The sequence below is a fragment of the Neovison vison genome, chromosome 8 (assembly GCF_020171115.1).
Source record: "Neovison vison isolate M4711 chromosome 8, ASM_NN_V1, whole genome shotgun sequence".
In the NCBI taxonomy this organism is placed as follows: Eukaryota; Metazoa; Chordata; class Mammalia; order Carnivora; family Mustelidae; genus Neogale; species Neogale vison.
This window is the reverse complement of record NC_058098.1, coordinates 83,653,027-83,670,131: the sequence shown is the minus strand read 5'-3', so window position 1 is coordinate 83,670,131 and position 17,105 is coordinate 83,653,027. Positions and strand designations below refer to the sequence as shown.

Below are 17,105 nucleotides of genomic sequence, written 5' to 3'. Positions count from 1 at the left end.
TGAAATCCAACATTACTTTCGTGTGTGTGTGTGTGTAAAAGAGAAAGTGTGTAAAGTGAAAGGGGGCCATGAAAGTTGTATGAGTGGTAAAAATTATTCTTCAGATTTTATAAGCTTGGTTCAGTTCTAGAACTCCTAGGGGCTTTTGGTCCACATTATTGTCCCCAAAGCCTTCCTGAAAAGGTATTCCATCCATATGTATTACACATACAATGTAGTAGTTTCTTTGTGCTCCAAATCAGCTTGGAGTTTTAAGCTTCATTTTATTCTAACATGCATGTGTAGAAAGCAGCTGCTTTTGGAGGAAAGTATACAAGTAAGGTTGAGCTCAACTGTGCATATATTAGAAGCTCTAATCTTGTAGCCATTAGAAAGATGGGCATTTAATTTTGTTACATCACTTAGCTGCTGCTGCTGCTGTTTAAATCTTTGTTCTTTTTAACATAACTCACAACATCTAAAAGTATGAGGATAAACAGAGACCAGTGTTCTTCTAGGCTTATAACTAAGAAGTAACAGTAATTTTTATCATGAGGAATACATTGGTGGTAGGGTACCTGGCTGGCTCAGTTGGAAGAGTATGTGAGTCTTGATCTCACAGACGTGAGCTCAAGCCCCATGTTGGGTATAGAGATTACTTTAAAAAAAAAAAAAAGACTAAAAGTATATATATATATTGGTGCTGCTACTGCTTTTAGTAATGTTTCACATTATTGAGATTAAATGATTTGTTTTAAATTTGGTTAAATAAAATGTAGACTTAAGAAAGTGTTTTCTATTAAGTCAAAATAAACTTCCCCAAAAGAAAGAATTTTATGTCTACTTATAGGACAGATCAGTTACATAAAGATAATTGCAAACTGATATTTTTAATTGTTCTAGATAAGGAAGTGGAGGCTTAGAGCTTAAAGTCAGCAAAAAACCTTTTTTGTAAAGATGTATCTTTACACTTCTAGTTCTAGTGGATTTTTCATATGCCACTTCTTTGGGGGGTTATTATAAGTAAAAAGAAAAAAGCTGTCCGGGAAAACATGTTTTCAGTGATGGATATCTTGGTTGTCCAGTAAGTTTTCTAGTTACTGCTCTAGAGTGCCAGCTACAAACTTACCTACCTTACAAGAGACTAGAAGATAGTAGGTTTTGTGAAAGCACCTGTTATGGTACCTCATACTTAGAAGGCATTCTGTTTAAAGGGTACTTTAGGAAGTATAACGAAGATTTAGCATATGGTGCAAACTCATTGTTTTAAAATACAGTATGGTTTCTTAATTTTTTTTCAATTTCATAGAGTATATGCTAAAAATGGCAACTATAGAAATTATGCTAATTAAACATTAAAACTCAGAGGAAGCTAATTTTTTTAAGGATTATATTAATTTTGGAGGGGAAGAGATTGTTAGAGTGGTGCCTTTTAATCTATACCTGGGAGCTTATGTCCAGATGGGCTGTATAGAAGGATATTTAACACTGTAACATTAGAACTGTCTTCTCTTCTAAGTATTTTTCTATTTTTACCCAAGTTAGGCAGCCAGCGGGGGGAAAATATATTGCGGGGGGAAAATATATTGAAGAGTTGGGTGTTTTCTCCAATGCTGTGTTAAGTGACTTGAACTCTTAATCTATTGCTTAGCAACTAAAATACTTTCACCATTCAGTAAGTAACACAGGGAGATACCAAATTTTCTCCTTTAGTTTCCTTTTGTGTATTTTTTTTTAACCCCTCCTGGAGTTCTAAGTTAATAAAAGAATATTGTGTAAGGATTGTGGGGTTAGGACAAAATAGAGACTAAGATACAAATTCTAGAAGTGACTTCATAGAGTAAAAGGACGCCTAAAAGGAAATGACATGGTTTATGCAGTGTTAATGATAATAGTGAGGTGGGTATTCTTCTGTGGACAATTGGCATCATTTCAAAACCTCTAATAGAGTATCGTGACCAAGTAACTTTTACTAGGCATGGATCTTTGATATACCTCGTGTTCTTGGTATTTGTTACCATTTTATGTGCAAGTATAGCTAGTGAGAAACGGAAAGATGTCCTTAGATATTCTTTGGGAGAGAATCAAAACATTGATCAATGGGACTCCTGGGTGGCTCAGTGGGTTAGAGCCTCTGCCTTTGGCTCAGGTCCTGATGTCAGGGTCCTGGGATCGAGCCCCACATTGGGCTCTCTGCTCAGCAGGGAGTCTGCTTCCTCCTCTCTGCCTGCCTTTCTACCTGCTTGTGGTCTCTCTCTCTCAAATAAATAAATCTTTAAAAAAAAAAAAAGTTAACAAAACATTGATCCAAGTGTGCTTTGGCCCTAGATAACTCAGATCATTATTATTTCTGCTTTTTGTCATTATATAGCATAATTACAACTCCTTAAAACTGTTAGCTCCTTAACAAAATCTAATCAAAATACATGTATTTTAAGAGCTTATACTCTAGCTCTAACACTGTACTTGTAGGTTGGAATCCAGTCAGCTGTTTTTTTCTTCCAAGTTCTGTGGTGATTCTGGTGGTGGTGTCAAGGTGCAAAAGCACTACTTAGCGACGTCTGGGTGGCTTAGTCAGTGAAGTGCCTGCCTTCAGTTCAGGTCATGGCATCTAGCCCGCTGTTGGGCTCCCTACTCAGTGAAGAGCCTGCTTCTCCCTCTCCCTTCCCCTCTGCCTACTTGTGCTAGCTCTCTGTCAAATAAAGAAATAAAATCTTTAAAAACAAAACAAAAAACCCATTACTTAGTGGGTGTGTATTTTCAGTTTTCTTCTAAACAATAAGCAGCGTATATTGCTAGTTGGTTGATGGGGAAACCACTATATCTGCTACCTAAGGAAAATAATTCTTAACATCAAAGCCAAAATAAGGAACTTTTTTCTTTGTAAATTGGAATAAAACCTGAGTTAAAGATTTTGAGGTGTCTGTCAGAGATGGTTCAAATTAGAATGAATGTATCTTTCCCCCTCTTTGATGCTTGCTTTATAACCTGTAGAATTAAGCCTTGATCAAGTTGAATCAGTCTAACAAAGATAATTGATATACTTGAAAATTAACCAACTTTCTACTTATATGTGATAGAACTAGGGGGAAGGTAATTAGGGAGGATCCAGTTGAGCTACAGAACTGCCTTTGAAGGTGAAAAGATTAAGCTGTTCTTCAAAAAAATTCAATAGAATTAACAGCCTTTGGTAAAATGTGTTCATACCATTAAACTATAAGGGTTAAAATGAAGAGGCTAGATATATAGTATTAGTATGGCTAGATCTCTAAAATTCAGTTGTCTGTTACACCTTACAATAAAGCTAAGGGAAAGTGTCAGATGAAAAGAGCAGATCGTAGTGTTTTTATAGTATACTATTTATATAAAATTTAGTGACCACAGAACTGTATCATCCATGAAATTTATGCATGTGCTGAGAAAATATGGACAGGAAAAGACCCCAAATTCATGAAAGTCATTCTCTCTAAAGAAGGAACAAAGGAAAGAAATGGCACTGGAGAAAAGGTATAAAGGTGATTTCCATAAGTTTTAGATCTTTTATGTTTGAAAGAAAAGTACAAGTAAAGCAAATTGTTAACATTTGTTAATTATAGATGTTGGCTATATAGGTTTTTATTATTCCTCATTTTGCATTTTAAAGATGAAAACAGGGGTGCCTGGGTGGCCCAGTAGGTTAAATGTTTGACTTGGTTTCAGCTCAGGTCATGATCTCAGGGGCCTGGGATCAACCACTCCCATCGGCTCCGTGCTCAGTGCAGAGTCTGCTTGATATTTTCTCCCTCTGCCCATCTCCCTCTTGCTCTCCCTTTCTGCACACATGCTTGCTCACTCTCAAATACACGAGCTCTTAAAGATATGAAAACAGAAGTTTTGTTTTGCCTTTTTTTTTTTTTTTAAGATTTTTGTTTATTTTGACAAAGGAAGATCACAAATAGGCAGGTAAGGGAGTAGGGAAGCAGGCCCCTGCTGAGCAGAGAGCCTCATGCAGGGCTGGATCCCAGGACCCTAAGATCATGACCTGAGCAGAAGGTAGAGGCTTAACCCGCTGAGCCAATCAGGTGCCCCAGAAAACAGAAATTTTCAAAATAAGCTAGGATTTGATAAATTCAGAAGACTTTCAGAGAATGGAAAAGGTATATTTATAATAAATTTAAGAGACTTTAAAAGGGTTTTAGGGTCTTCATGTTTTATATATATCTATGGGTATTTGGGGTTTGTGGCCTTACTTAGATTCAGTTTTTACCAGTTTTCCCAAGAAAAAAAGTGTATGTATTTTTTTTTCTTTTTCATGAAATACATATTTATAGGTAAGGTTTGTTGGAGACATCTTGGTAACTTGTAAAGCAGGGAGTACCATTACATAATTTAAGTATAAATGAATTTTTTTTATGTTGCTTTCACTTGATTGTTAAGTGCTAAGAACTTCACATTAGAGAAATTTTTGTTAGTATTGGTTGGGTTTTAAGTTCCATTTTGAGAATGCTAAATAAAGTAGATTGCAAAAAAAACTACTCTGTTTCAGAGAGATCTATTCCTGTTTTAAATTGAAGTTTAAGAGTGGTAATGGATACATTTTTATTTCTGTCTGGACTAATTATTTCTTTGAGTCAGAAAGTTAGTAGAATCACTGTCATATTAGGATTTGTGCCTTGCTCAATATCATTTTAATGAATGATTAAAGAGAACAAGTGAGCTTAAAACTATTTTCATATAATATTTTAGCAAAGAATGGCTCAAGAAGTACTGACACATTTAAAGGAGCATCCTGATGCGTGGACAAGAGTCGACACAATTTTGGAATTTTCACAGAATATGAACACGAAAGTAAGCAAGTGGTGGTTTTAAAATCCATTATTTCTTCTTTTCTTCCAGTCATAAACTTTGAGGAAGGTATCTCATTTTTAGTATTGCATTTGTTATCTCAAATTATTTAATATTGTTAACTTATTTCAAAATTTAGTCTTAAACATAGAATTAATTCTTGCAAATAGTCCTAAGAATTATGAATGAAGTTTTGTAATTGGGACTAGTATGCAAGGTGGCTTTTTTACTTGCTTTTTTGTTTTTGTTTTTGTTTTTAGAGTATGTATACAGATCTAAGTAGCATAAATTCTGAATGTTACTCAGAGATGAAACATAACATCAGAGGAATTATTTTGGGCAAGTAATCAATATAATAATACAGGCTAGGCACCAACACCAAGTTGTGTGGGCAGCATAAAACCCTGCTCCATGGTACCAATGCTTTTAATGGGACAGCACTCAGTTTTTATTTGCAATTGAAAAATGTTATAATTTGGGTCCTTTTTTCCTAGTTTGAACAGAAGGGTTGATCAAAATGTGTTTTGACTGTTTTAGGCTTGATGATTCACACTTCTCTTTAAACTGCCTTAAAGTAATAAAATACCATGCATGGCATTCTGTTTAATACACACAAGATTTCCACTTGTTATACATTGTGTTAAAACAGAAAATAGCCATTTTCACATCTGTTTCTGAAATCAGACTGTATTAATTAACAGTTTTAAAATACTAATTAGTTTTGACATCTTGTAAATTTTAGGGCAAAAATACAGTCCAGAACTTCCTCAAAGTGCTAACCTTAAGTAACATAATAGTGTTTGCCTGTTTGCTTGCCTGGTAAATTTTGCTTTTTATACTGACAGACATTACTAATGTTTAAGTTGATTTATCAACAGTATTTTTAAAAACTCAAATTTGTCTTGTGAAAAATGAGATGATTAGAGGAACAGAAAGAAAGCAACAGGTAAAGAATTCTTCAATTTACATAAATTACAAATGATTTGGTGCTAAATTTATGCACTATGACATTTGGCTTTTATGCAATCATTTTTTTTTCTTTAAAGATGTTAACACTACCTGATATTAATCATAATGTTCCATTATGTTGATTGCTTGTAATAGGAAGAAAAGGGGTGTCTTCCTGTGCAACTGACACAGCTAGGCTTTGACGGCAGGCCTCCACAAGGTCTACCCTTTTGATTCCCTTTAACTGAATTCTGTTCATCAATTGTTTTTGTTTCATGGGCGGTGGGGGGGAAAGGGGAATTCAATGCATAAAATAAGTATTTCTAAGGGCTCAGTAGAAATTTCTACCATAGGGATCATTTCATGCATTTATTTTTTTCATTTAGTCTTTGCTGTTATCTGTCCCTCATCTTCATAACTCAGCAGTGGATTTCTCAATTCCTGAGATGTAAAGCAGAAATGTGATTAATTCTTTAGAGTGATACTTGGATTATGTATGGATATTTCCAAAATAGTCATTTATCATTGGCCCTTAGATTTGGTTAGCAGTTAAGATTATTTTAGCCAAAAATACTCAATTTTAAAAAATGTGAATTCTCTTCATATGTGGAGTGTTAATGTTTAGGTGAGATTGGGATTTAGAATATTATGATGGTGATATTTGTATTCCTTTGACTTAAATTGTGAAAAGCTTTTATTGGGCTTACTACCTCAGCCGGTTGGCAGAAAGAAAAATATGAATTGTATCTTCAGCAAGCTAATGCTATCATTTTACAGTTGGAGAAGGGAGTAGAGGTTAGTAAGTAAATTTAGGTAACAAAGTATCAAACATAAAGGAAGCAGGGTAATAGCATAAGCTGCAAAACATTGGTTAAATAGGGTGAAATTATCACTGGGGTTACTGCTGCTTACTGGTGTATTTATGGTGGATTTTTAGTTTTTTAAAGATTTTTTTAATTGGTTAAGAATTAACAAGAGGATATATTGTAAGAAGTGCATTGTTTTGACTTAGTAAAACTTCGATAGTGTTATTTTGTCTCTATAAAATTAAGTTTTTAGGGTAGTATGTTTTCAAAAGTTAATTTAAAATTTCAGTGAATCAGAAACCTTTTTTGCCTGTTTGTATTTTTCTGAGACCTAGACCTATAAAGGGATTGTAATGAGCAGGTTAGAAAGTTTCAGTATTTACTGCTGATTATGAAACCCTTTGAGGTATCAAATTTGTAATTTCAGAATTTTGCTTTGGCCTTGTTTTTATTTTGGAAGTCGTCTTAAGGAATGTTGTGCAAATGTAGGATTTTAGTTGAAATGGCAAATTTTTCTTGGAAAGTATGAAATGTTAAAATGAAAGAAAACAGCAAAAACATTTACTATTTGAGCACAATGTAGTTTGGGACAGTCTATATTGTGCTTTGGATAAAATGAGCATTCACATGATCCCTTTGGTTGAAATACTAATGCTCCTATTTTATTGTGTGATGACTAACCATTTTAAAGATGAACTCTTATTCTCAGCCAAAACTTGCAATCTGAGGTTCTGTGTCTATATATGAATGAATTTACCTTTCAGGTATTGTAGCTCATTCTTCCCTACTTCAGATAATTGAAACATACCACAACAGTTTTGTCCCTTTTCTTCCTCCTGTCTATCCACACTAATTGGTCATGGTAATAATTTTGGGTAGTAACTCCTATAATATTATAAATTGTTGTGTGAATGTTGTTGACTATTTAGAGTGAGTAATCCACAGGAGGGACAAAATGGCTTGAAAGTGGTATCTGTATTTATTTTCTTAACATTTTTAGTTAAGACTTTTATATTTAGGAAGGAATACCTGAAAGATAAAAACAGATTGCAACATGCGTTTGTGTATTTTTGACTGTGCACAAAAGTTTATCTTTAAATTAGTAGAAATAGCAACTGTAAGGGTGGGATTAAAATTTAAAATTAAACCCGTGGGTTGTCTTGCTGCTCCTTAAGTAACACACCAGAGATGTTTATAAACACTTTCTATAGAAAGTATCTGTGATAATACTTTAATACTTGGCCAAGAGCTTACAACTCCTAGAAGATGGTAGGAAGCTTGAGAGCATCCAAACTGCTAAATTCTTAGGAGCCTGGTCGTGTTAAAGTACGTGAGCCTGTGAGCAGTCATTTATGCTGTGAATTCATATCTGGCTGCTACTTTTCCTTCTACAGATAAGCCCATTTGGCTGTTTAAAGGGCTTTTTATTTGGTTCTTCCTCCTGGTGTGAGCATGTATAAACAGCAGGACATTAAATAGAGTAGTAATCAATAAAATGAGGAAAATGCATGAAAACTCAGTATATGGGTGAATAGATCCTTGTTTAATATATGTAATTAAACTTGGTAGCATAATGTTTTTGAAACTTTAGATGTAAATGTGTGAATGTCTGTCCATTTGTGAATCCTGAAATTTGTCAGTATTATAACAATATATTCACATGTTTCTATTCTCCAATTTTCAGTATTATGGACTACAAATTTTGGAAAATGTGATAAAAACAAGGTGGAAGATTCTTCCAAGGAACCAGTGTGAAGGTAGGAAAATGTTTCAAAGAATTGTAAATTCAGAATTAAAATTTTTTGGCATTTTTATTATAGTTGAATATTGGACAGGGTGGCTGTGGTTTAAATCTTCTGTAGTTTAATAGTTCTGAGAGATTACTGCTTTTCATCAATTGGCAAGGCAGGTTCTATTTATATTTGGGGGCAGGGGAAGAAAAAGGTTACTCTTTGGGAGAAAGAGGAGACCAGAGGGGTCAAACTGTTCACAGTAAATGCTGTGGTGAAAAAAAAATACATATCAGCCTGTGGTTAATCAGTGCCTTAATGAGGTGGATGAATTTTGAGTATGTGTTCTTATACATGGTTTTAAGTTTGCCCCAAACAGTAACTGATTAGTAGTAAGTATTGTAGCACATTAAATAGTACATAAACTTAACAGAGCAAAGGAACAACAAAGTTTTAAAAATCAAAGATTGGGGTGTCTGGGTAGCTCAGTTAAGTGTCCCAACTCTTAATCTCCACTCAGGTCTTGATCTTAGGGTCGTAAATTCAAGCCTTGTGTTGGCATAGGGCTTGGAGCCTACTTAAATTTAAAAAAAAAATCACAGAGCTTTACCTTTGGGAATTCTGGGCCTGCTTTAGAAGAGATTAGCTTCTAAATTAGGGAAAGAAGAGAAAAGAAAATGAAGATATGATGATGCCCGTTAATTGATATTTAACTTTTGCCCTTACACTATCTCAGTAAAGGTAGTCCTAGTTTAAGAAACTTGGAGCAAGCTTAGTCTCTTGGAGTATATTGATAACAGTTACTTCCAGTTTTCCTATAACTGCCTCTGTGACCTGCATTGTATCATTAACTTGTTTAATCTCTAAAAAATACATAAATATAAGCCTGGACTTTATAATGGGGAGTATGCTACTACTGGTGGCATTTTTTTTTTTTTTTCTATTATGTCCTCATTCTTTTGATCTTGAATAAGTATTTCACTTGTTTCTCATGTCATTTTTATGGTGGGAGAGTGACCTGGATTTACACATCTAGTCTTTTCTCTAGAAAGCTGGTGTCTTTTTAGCATGTTCAGAGGTGAATAAAAAAGTTTTTAATGGCAGTATCCTTACTAAACCACAGGGTAAGAATGACAGTAAGGGGACGGGGGTCGTGGGTGGGGTGGGGTGGGGAATAGTGCCTCCATAAAAGGTTCCTATTTAAATGTGTTACTTGGGGTTGAAACCATTTTAGGTGGGTGATGATGTGTGACCTCGGAAGTTAATGAGTACAGTTCAGCTGTATGGCCCAGATAGATCTCCATACTTCATCACTGCTCTCTAAGAGGGATCTTAGGTGTGGTTCTTGTTCCTCGGCTGCTATTGATTAAGCCCCTCTTCTGTTTCTATACATCTATACTCTTGCCTGTTACACTATAAGGAGTGTACTAGATGATCCTTCAGCATTTTTTTCCGGCTTTAAAATTAAACAATTAGAAATGATACTGGTTTATCGAAATCACAGTTCTATTTGTTACTGAAAAAATTAAATCTCCCTGAGGATTTGGCATTTTTAGTTTTCTATGTGAATGGGAGTAGTATGTTTGGGTTTTTATCCTGAAGTCACGGTAGCTCTCATATCAAATGTACACATACTCCAGGGTATTTTTTACTTTGAAAAAATCTATCATGTTTGAAAAAACCTGTGGAGAGAGGAGTGCTGATTATTCTGTCTGACTTAAAAGAGAGTTCTGTTTTATTCATGTGTTCCATTCTGTGTTGGTGAGACACTTCTTTGTTTCTCTGCAAACAGTACAGTTGGCCCCTGAACAGCGTAGGGGTTAGGGGTAACACCGCCACCACTACCACCCCCTCATGCAGTTGAAAATCCATGTATAACTTTTGACTCCCGAAGGTAGCCTACTGTTGACTGCATGCCTCGCCAGTAAGCAAGTTGAGGAACACCATTTTGTATATAATATATATTACATACTGTATTCTTACGTAACATTTCTAGGTAAAAGAAAGTTATTAAGAAAATCGAAGAGAATATACATTTGCGGTACTGTACTGTGTATATTTTTTTAATGCACATATGAGTGGACCTGTCCTTTTCAAGCCCATGTTACTCAAAAGATCAGCTTTATCTATAAAGAAGATGTATCACAATCACCTTTCCCTGGGTTTTTCTCTTCAAGACTAGTAATAAGTACCTGAAGTTAACTCTGCTGCTCACATAATGGTTGCCATTATTTGGAGGGAAAAGTGTGATAAAACCTTTAGAATCTTTCACATGGCTTATTAGGGGAACGTGTAAGGGACACCTGGGTGGCTCAGTCGGTTAAGTGTCTGACTTGATTTTAGCTCAGGTCTTGATCTTGGGGTCATGGGACAGAGCGCAGCATTGGACTCCACACTCAGTGGGAAGTCTGCTTGTCCCTCTCCCACTGCCCCCCACTCCGCATGCATGCTCTTCTGCTTTACCCCCCCAAATAAATAAAATCTTTTTTAAAAAGAACATGTAAATCTCCCAGAGAATGTTTGTGAACTCTAGATAGACAACAGCAGCAATGCACAATGCATTTAGTGATTTGTTTTTAAGGTAAAACATCAGAAAATAAATTCAGTGCTTTATTAATTTATTATTCTATAATATATTTTCCAATGTTATCAATCCTGAGAGGCTTTTCTTGTCTTAAGATTTTGTGTCTCACAAAATAAACTTGGATTTTTGAATGTTACTTTTCTATCATCTTTACTTTTCTATCATCTTTAAGTATTAGGAATAAATTTGTATAATCCAAATGTATTTATGTGTATGTTTTTGTCTGTAACTTTTATAAATCTTCTGAAACTGTTGTCTCCACTTGTTAGGTATTGCTTGTCCAGCTTAGCATATATATTTATTTATCTGGTACATACATTGTGTATCTGCTTTGTACAAAGCACTAGTAGGTATTAAGACTAGGTAAAGACATTCCTATATCAGAGTGTTGCAGGTGGGAAGATTGGATGTAGAGAAAAAGTTAAATTATGTAAATACAATGAGTGCCACTATTGCTAAAAGAGGGGAATGATCATCATCAGGTAGTGCCCTTTATTTTTTATTTATTTATTTTCTTATTAACATACAATGTACTATTAGCCCCAGGGGTACAGGTCTGTAAATTGCCAGGTTTGCACACTTCGCAACACTCACCATACCAAGGGTTGCGCCCTTTAAACAAGTTTCTTCATGCAGATGGCAGTGCTAGATGTGTTTTAAAGGAAGAATAGGTTTGACTGCACAGAAAGCAAGGCAAAATAACTTGAATTATTTAATCTGCTTTCAGGTTTTTGTCCATAAATATATGTTAATTTTCTTTTTAAGGATAATAGAATTTTCAGTTTAACCCTTTTGTCTAAAGCACTCTGCTAGGAAAATCCCTGATAATTCTAGATGATCTTAGATGTATCTTGCTACATTTCCTTGGTATATATCCTGTTTCAGTGGGTCACAAATGAATAAAATTTCAAAAAGAAAATACACAACAGATAATAATAAGCCAAGTAAAAGTTTCAAAAACATGAAATTGGAAGATTTTAATTTTTAAAACAGGAGATACCGTTTCATAATAGAACATTTTGACAGTTTAGACGTAATACAAAATGTAATGAATTTCTCTGGTTTTTATAATTTTGCTTTAGTCCAGAAAAATATTTCCATTTGGCGTCCCCTCCTTCCCTTTCCCCTATTCCCTAAATATAAGTTTAATGATGTTAGGGATCAGAGAATGATGATCGCCTTTTTTTTTTTTTTCTTTTTTTCTTTTTTTTTTTTAAGATTTTATTCATTTTTTTCATTTGTTTAGTTGAGAAAGAGGAAGCATGTATATGATGGGGGGAGGTGGGAAGGGCAGAGGGAGAGGGAGGAGCAGGTTCGAGCTGAGCAGGGAGCCCAAAGCAGTGTTCCATCCCAGGAGCTGATCCAGGAGTGACCTAAGCCAAAGGCAGTCACTTAACTGACTGAGCCACCACCCAGGCAACCCTGTTGATCGCATTCTTATGCTTGGTATATAATTATGCAATGAACAAATTATTTTTGTTAGTGTTTCCCCCAATCCTGCTTCATCCCTCTACTTTAAGGGCCTACTGAGTAACCAACATTTTTGCTCATACATATATGTAAGTTATTTGTGTATATATATAATATCTTCAAAGTTTTGAAGTGAACATTTGCATAGTGAGTTATTAGGTCAGAGACAATTTTTCACTGAGAAAAAATAGAGAAGTTTTGTTTTAACTAAAAAAAATTTTAAGTATAGTTGAAAAAGTATAGTTGAAACACAGTTTTATTAGTTTCAGGTGTGCAACATAACGCCATGCTCAGTTAACATTTGTTACCATACAGTGCTATTATAATATCATTGGCTGTATTTTCTGTGCTGTACTTTTTGTCTCTGTGATTTACTCATTCTGTACTGGAAGGCTGTACATTCTAGTCCTTTTCACCCCTTTTGACCATCCCTGTAAACATCTCCCCTCCAGTAGTAACAACTAGTTTTCTCTGTATTTATGGGTCTGTTTCACCTTTGTTTTTGTTTTTCAGATTCCACATAGAAGTGGTATTGTCTTTTTCTGCCTAACTTTATTCACTTAGCATTATACCTTCAAGAACTCTTTTCTTTTTGTGGCTGGGTACTATGCCAGTGTGTGTATGCGCGCACGCATTCCCCCACATCATCTTTACCAGTTCATCTGTTGATAGTGATGCTTAGGTTGCTTCCATATCTTGGCTATTGTAAACAATTTTGCAGTAAACATAGGGGTAGGGTACCTGGGTGGCTCAGTCATTAGGCATCTCTTTAGCTTAGATCATGATTCCAGGGTCCTGGGATCCAGCCCTGCATCCGGCTCCCTGCTCAGCATGAAGCCTGCTTCTCCCTTTCCCACTCCCCCTGCTTGTTTCCTCTCTCACTGTCTCTCTCTGTCAAGTAAATAAATAGTCTTTTTTTAAAAAGTAAGTAAATAAACATAGGGGTGCGTGAATTCGTGTTTTCATTTTATTTGGGTACATACCCAGTGGTGAAATAATTGAATCATATGGTAGTTGTATTTGTAATTTTTTGAGGAACTTCCATACTGTTTTCTACAGTGGCTGCACCAGTTTGCCTTCCTACCAACAATGCACTAGGGTTCCTTTTTTTCCATATCCTCACCAACACTTGTTATTTCTTGTCTTTTTGATTCTAGCCATTCTGACAGATGTAAGATGGTCTCTCATTGTGGTTTTGGTCTGCTTTTCCCTGATGATTTGTGATGTTGAGTATCTTTTTTTTTTTTTTTAATTTGACAGAGAGACAGTAAGTAAGCACAACAAGGGGGAATGGCAGGGGAGAAACAGCTCCCGCAGAGCAAGGAGCCTGGTGTGGATGTGGGGTGGATGTGGAGCTTGATTCCAGGACCCTGGGATCATGCCTTGAGCTGAAGGCACTTTAACCAGCTGAGCCACCCAGGTGCCCCATGTTGAGTATCTTTTCATGTGTCTATTGGCCATCTGGATGTCGTCTTTGGAAAATATCTAAAATCCTCTGCCCATTTTTTATCAGATTTGGGGGGCTGATGTTGAGTTGTGGAAGTTTTTCATGCATTTTTTTTTTTTAAGAGATTTTATTTATTTATTTGAAAGAGAGAGAGATCACAAGTAGGCAGAGAGGCAGGCATAGAGAGGGGAAAGCAGGCTCCCTGCCGAGCAGAGATCCCGATGCGGGTCTCCATCCCAGGACTCCAGGATCATGACCTGAGCTGAAGGCAGAGGCTCAACCCACTGAGCCACCCAGGTGCCCCTTTTCATGCATTTTTGATATTAAACCCTTACTGGATGTATTGTTTGCAAATGTCTTTTCCCATTCAGTAGGTTACCTTGTTTTGTTTATGTTTTCCTTTGCTGTGCAGAAGCCTTTTGTTTTGGTGTAGTCCCAGTAGTTTATTTTTGCTTTTCTTTTGCCTGAGAAGACATATCTAGAAAATGTTGCTAATGCCAGGGTCTGAGAGATTACCTATGTTTTCTTCAAGAAGTTTTACAGATTCAAGTATCACTTAGGTTTTCGGTTTATTTTTAGTTTGTCTGATGTAAGAAAGTGGTCCATCTTCATTCTTCTGCATGTAGCTGTCCAGTGTTCCCAGCACCATTTATTGAAGAGATTGTGTATTTTCCCATTGTATATTCTTTTTTAAGATTTTATTTATTTATTTGACAGACAGAGAGAGCAGGGATGGTGCGGTGGGGGGGGAGGGGGGAGCATGCTCCCTGCTGAGCAGAAAACTTATCCCAGGACCCTGGGATCATGACCTGAGCTGAAGGCAGAGGCTTTAACCCACTGAGCCACCCAGGCACCCCTCCCATTGTATATTCTTTCCTCTTTTGTCATACATAAATTGACCAAATAAGCATAGGTTTATTTCTGGGCTCTCTCTTCTGTGTCATTGATGTATGCTGAAGGGGAAATTTTTAATTTCGTGATACAGAATAATTTCCAAATAGGGACTGGTTGCTGGTTACTGAAATGATTAATGGTATACCAGGATTGTCAGTGATGTTGCTTCTCTGTCTTGGCTGCATATCAGCCTTCATTATCCAAGTAATCCTCCTCCCTTTTAAAAATTTTTGATTAGAAAATTAAAATGATAAAGGAGGGGGAAGCCCCCTTTGACCCTCCCTGAAAAATTTATCTGTATAAAGGTAATATTTTATTTGTAAACCAAAAAATGATTTAATTTGTTAAGGTATATGGCTTACAGGTCATTTCATTTCATGAGCTACATGAGAACTTGCTGATAACTGAAAAGGGGAGCGGTGAATTTATGAGTAGTCTGAGGTGATAAAATCATAATTGGGCATTTTGGAAGTTTGGGTTCTTAAAGATACTTGGGCAGTTAAAGTTTGAATTATGCATGTCTCTCTTAATTTGGAAAGTTGGTAAAACAGTCGATTACCCATAAGGTTTTACTCAGTGCCTTGTTAGTATGATCTTGCATAAGGTACTTTCTCTCTCTGAATCTTGCCTGCCTTCCAACGTTACTGGGATATGATAGAAGAGGTAATGTTTATAAAGCTTCATGCACTTCTAAGTGCTAAATATGAATAAACACAGCATGCATGTTTCCAGTCTTTTTCCACAAAAATATCTCATTTCAACAAATAATGATGTCTTAGTCTCAGATCACTTTGACGTTTCTGCAGTGGCTTCTTAACTGGGGTCCTTAATATCTACTTTTGTCTCTACCTTATAGTCACCACAAATGATTTAGAATAGTAATTTTTGTGCTTTTTTAGACAAAGGTATTTAATGCAAGGAATTGACAGGTTTGGTAAGGCCAAGAGAGGGCCGTTCAGGTAACCTAGATGTTTGTAAACAGAGGAAGCAGCTACTAAGCTTGGGGTTGGGGGAACAGAAGGAAAGATACGATTGCCAGAACCTGGAAGCTGTTTAACTATACAGTTTGATAAGTTTTGACTTAAGCATATACCCATGAAGCCAGGATAATCAATATCTTTACTTTTGTGATTGCCTTCTCTTTTACCCTCCCTCCCCCAACCCCCCTTTCCCCAGTCTTTCTGTCACTCATTTGATTAGCTAGAGTAGAATGGCTGAATCATCTAGTAGGCGTGTGTTCAGCTGCCAAACTATTTTCTAAAATGGTTGTGTTGTTTAACATTCTTAGTAACAATATAGTTGATCTATGAGCTGTGTGAGGGGTTAGGGGAACTGACCCTTGTAATCACAAATCCACATAAAACTTTTGATTCCCCCCAAATTTAATCATTAATTACTGATGCCTGGAAGCCTTACCAGTAATAGTTGATGAACACGTATTATTGTATGTTATATGTCTTTTACACTATATCCTTAAACTAAAGTAAGCTAGACAAGAGAAAATGTTCAGAATATCATAAGGAAGTAAAATTTACAGTACTGTACTGTTTGTTTGTTTGTTTATTTTTAGATTTTATTTATTTACCCGACAGACAGAGATTACAAGTAGGCAGAGAGAGAGGAGGAAGCAGTCTCCCTGCCGAGCAGAGAGCCCAATGTGGGGCTCGATCCCAGGACTCTGAGATAATGACCTGAGCCAAAGGCAGAGGCTTTAACCCACTGAGCCACCCAGGCGCCCCTGTACTGTGTTTATTAAAAGAAATCCACAAATAAGTGTGCCTGTGCTGTTGAGACCTGTGTTGTTCAAGAGTCAGCTATAATCATTGAATCTTTAGTAAAGTAAGGGTGGTTTTGTGATGAAGTATACATAGCGATATTTATCATTTTATGTGTATGGTTCAGTAGCAAGTATGTTCACAGTATCATACAACCATTATCACTATCTCCAAAATATTTTCATCATTCCAAATTAAAATCGTACCTACTAAATATTAACTCTTGCATTATACTGACTCCCAGGCTCTGTTAACCACTATTACACACTTTCTGTCTCTATGAATTTGCCTATTCTAAGTAACTCATGTGAGTGCGGGTTTTTGTTTTTGTTTTTGTTTTTTGTTTTTTAATATTTTGTTTATTTGAGTTAGAGACAGCAACAGAGAACATGAGCAGAGAGGAGAGGGAGAAGCAGATCCCCACTGAGCAGGGAGCATGATGCAGGGCACCATCCTAGGACCTTGGGATCATGACCTGAGCCAAAGGCAGATGCTTAACTGACTGAGCCACCCAGGTGACCCATGCAGGTTCTTTCTTAGAATGGCAGTATTTGGTTTTTGTCTGGTTACTCTCACTTAGCATATGTTTCCAGGGTTTATCTATGTTACAGTCTTCAACAGTATCTGAATTTCATTATGGTAAATGCC

The 17,105-nt window shown here is 36.1% G+C and overlaps 1 protein-coding gene across 2 annotated transcripts in view; it reads left to right on the top strand.

Annotated features, from left to right (window-relative positions):
* Positions 1–17,105, top strand: part of XPO1 (exportin 1) — a 48,340-nt gene that overhangs the window by 5,335 nt on the left and 25,900 nt on the right. For both annotated transcript variants that reach the window (XM_044264042.1, XM_044264043.1), the window contains exons 3-4: positions 4,705–4,806; positions 8,242–8,314. In XM_044264042.1, coding sequence (XP_044119977.1) covers positions 4,705–4,806; positions 8,242–8,314 — 175 coding nt within the window. The remainder of the gene's footprint in view (positions 1–4,704; positions 4,807–8,241; positions 8,315–17,105) is intronic.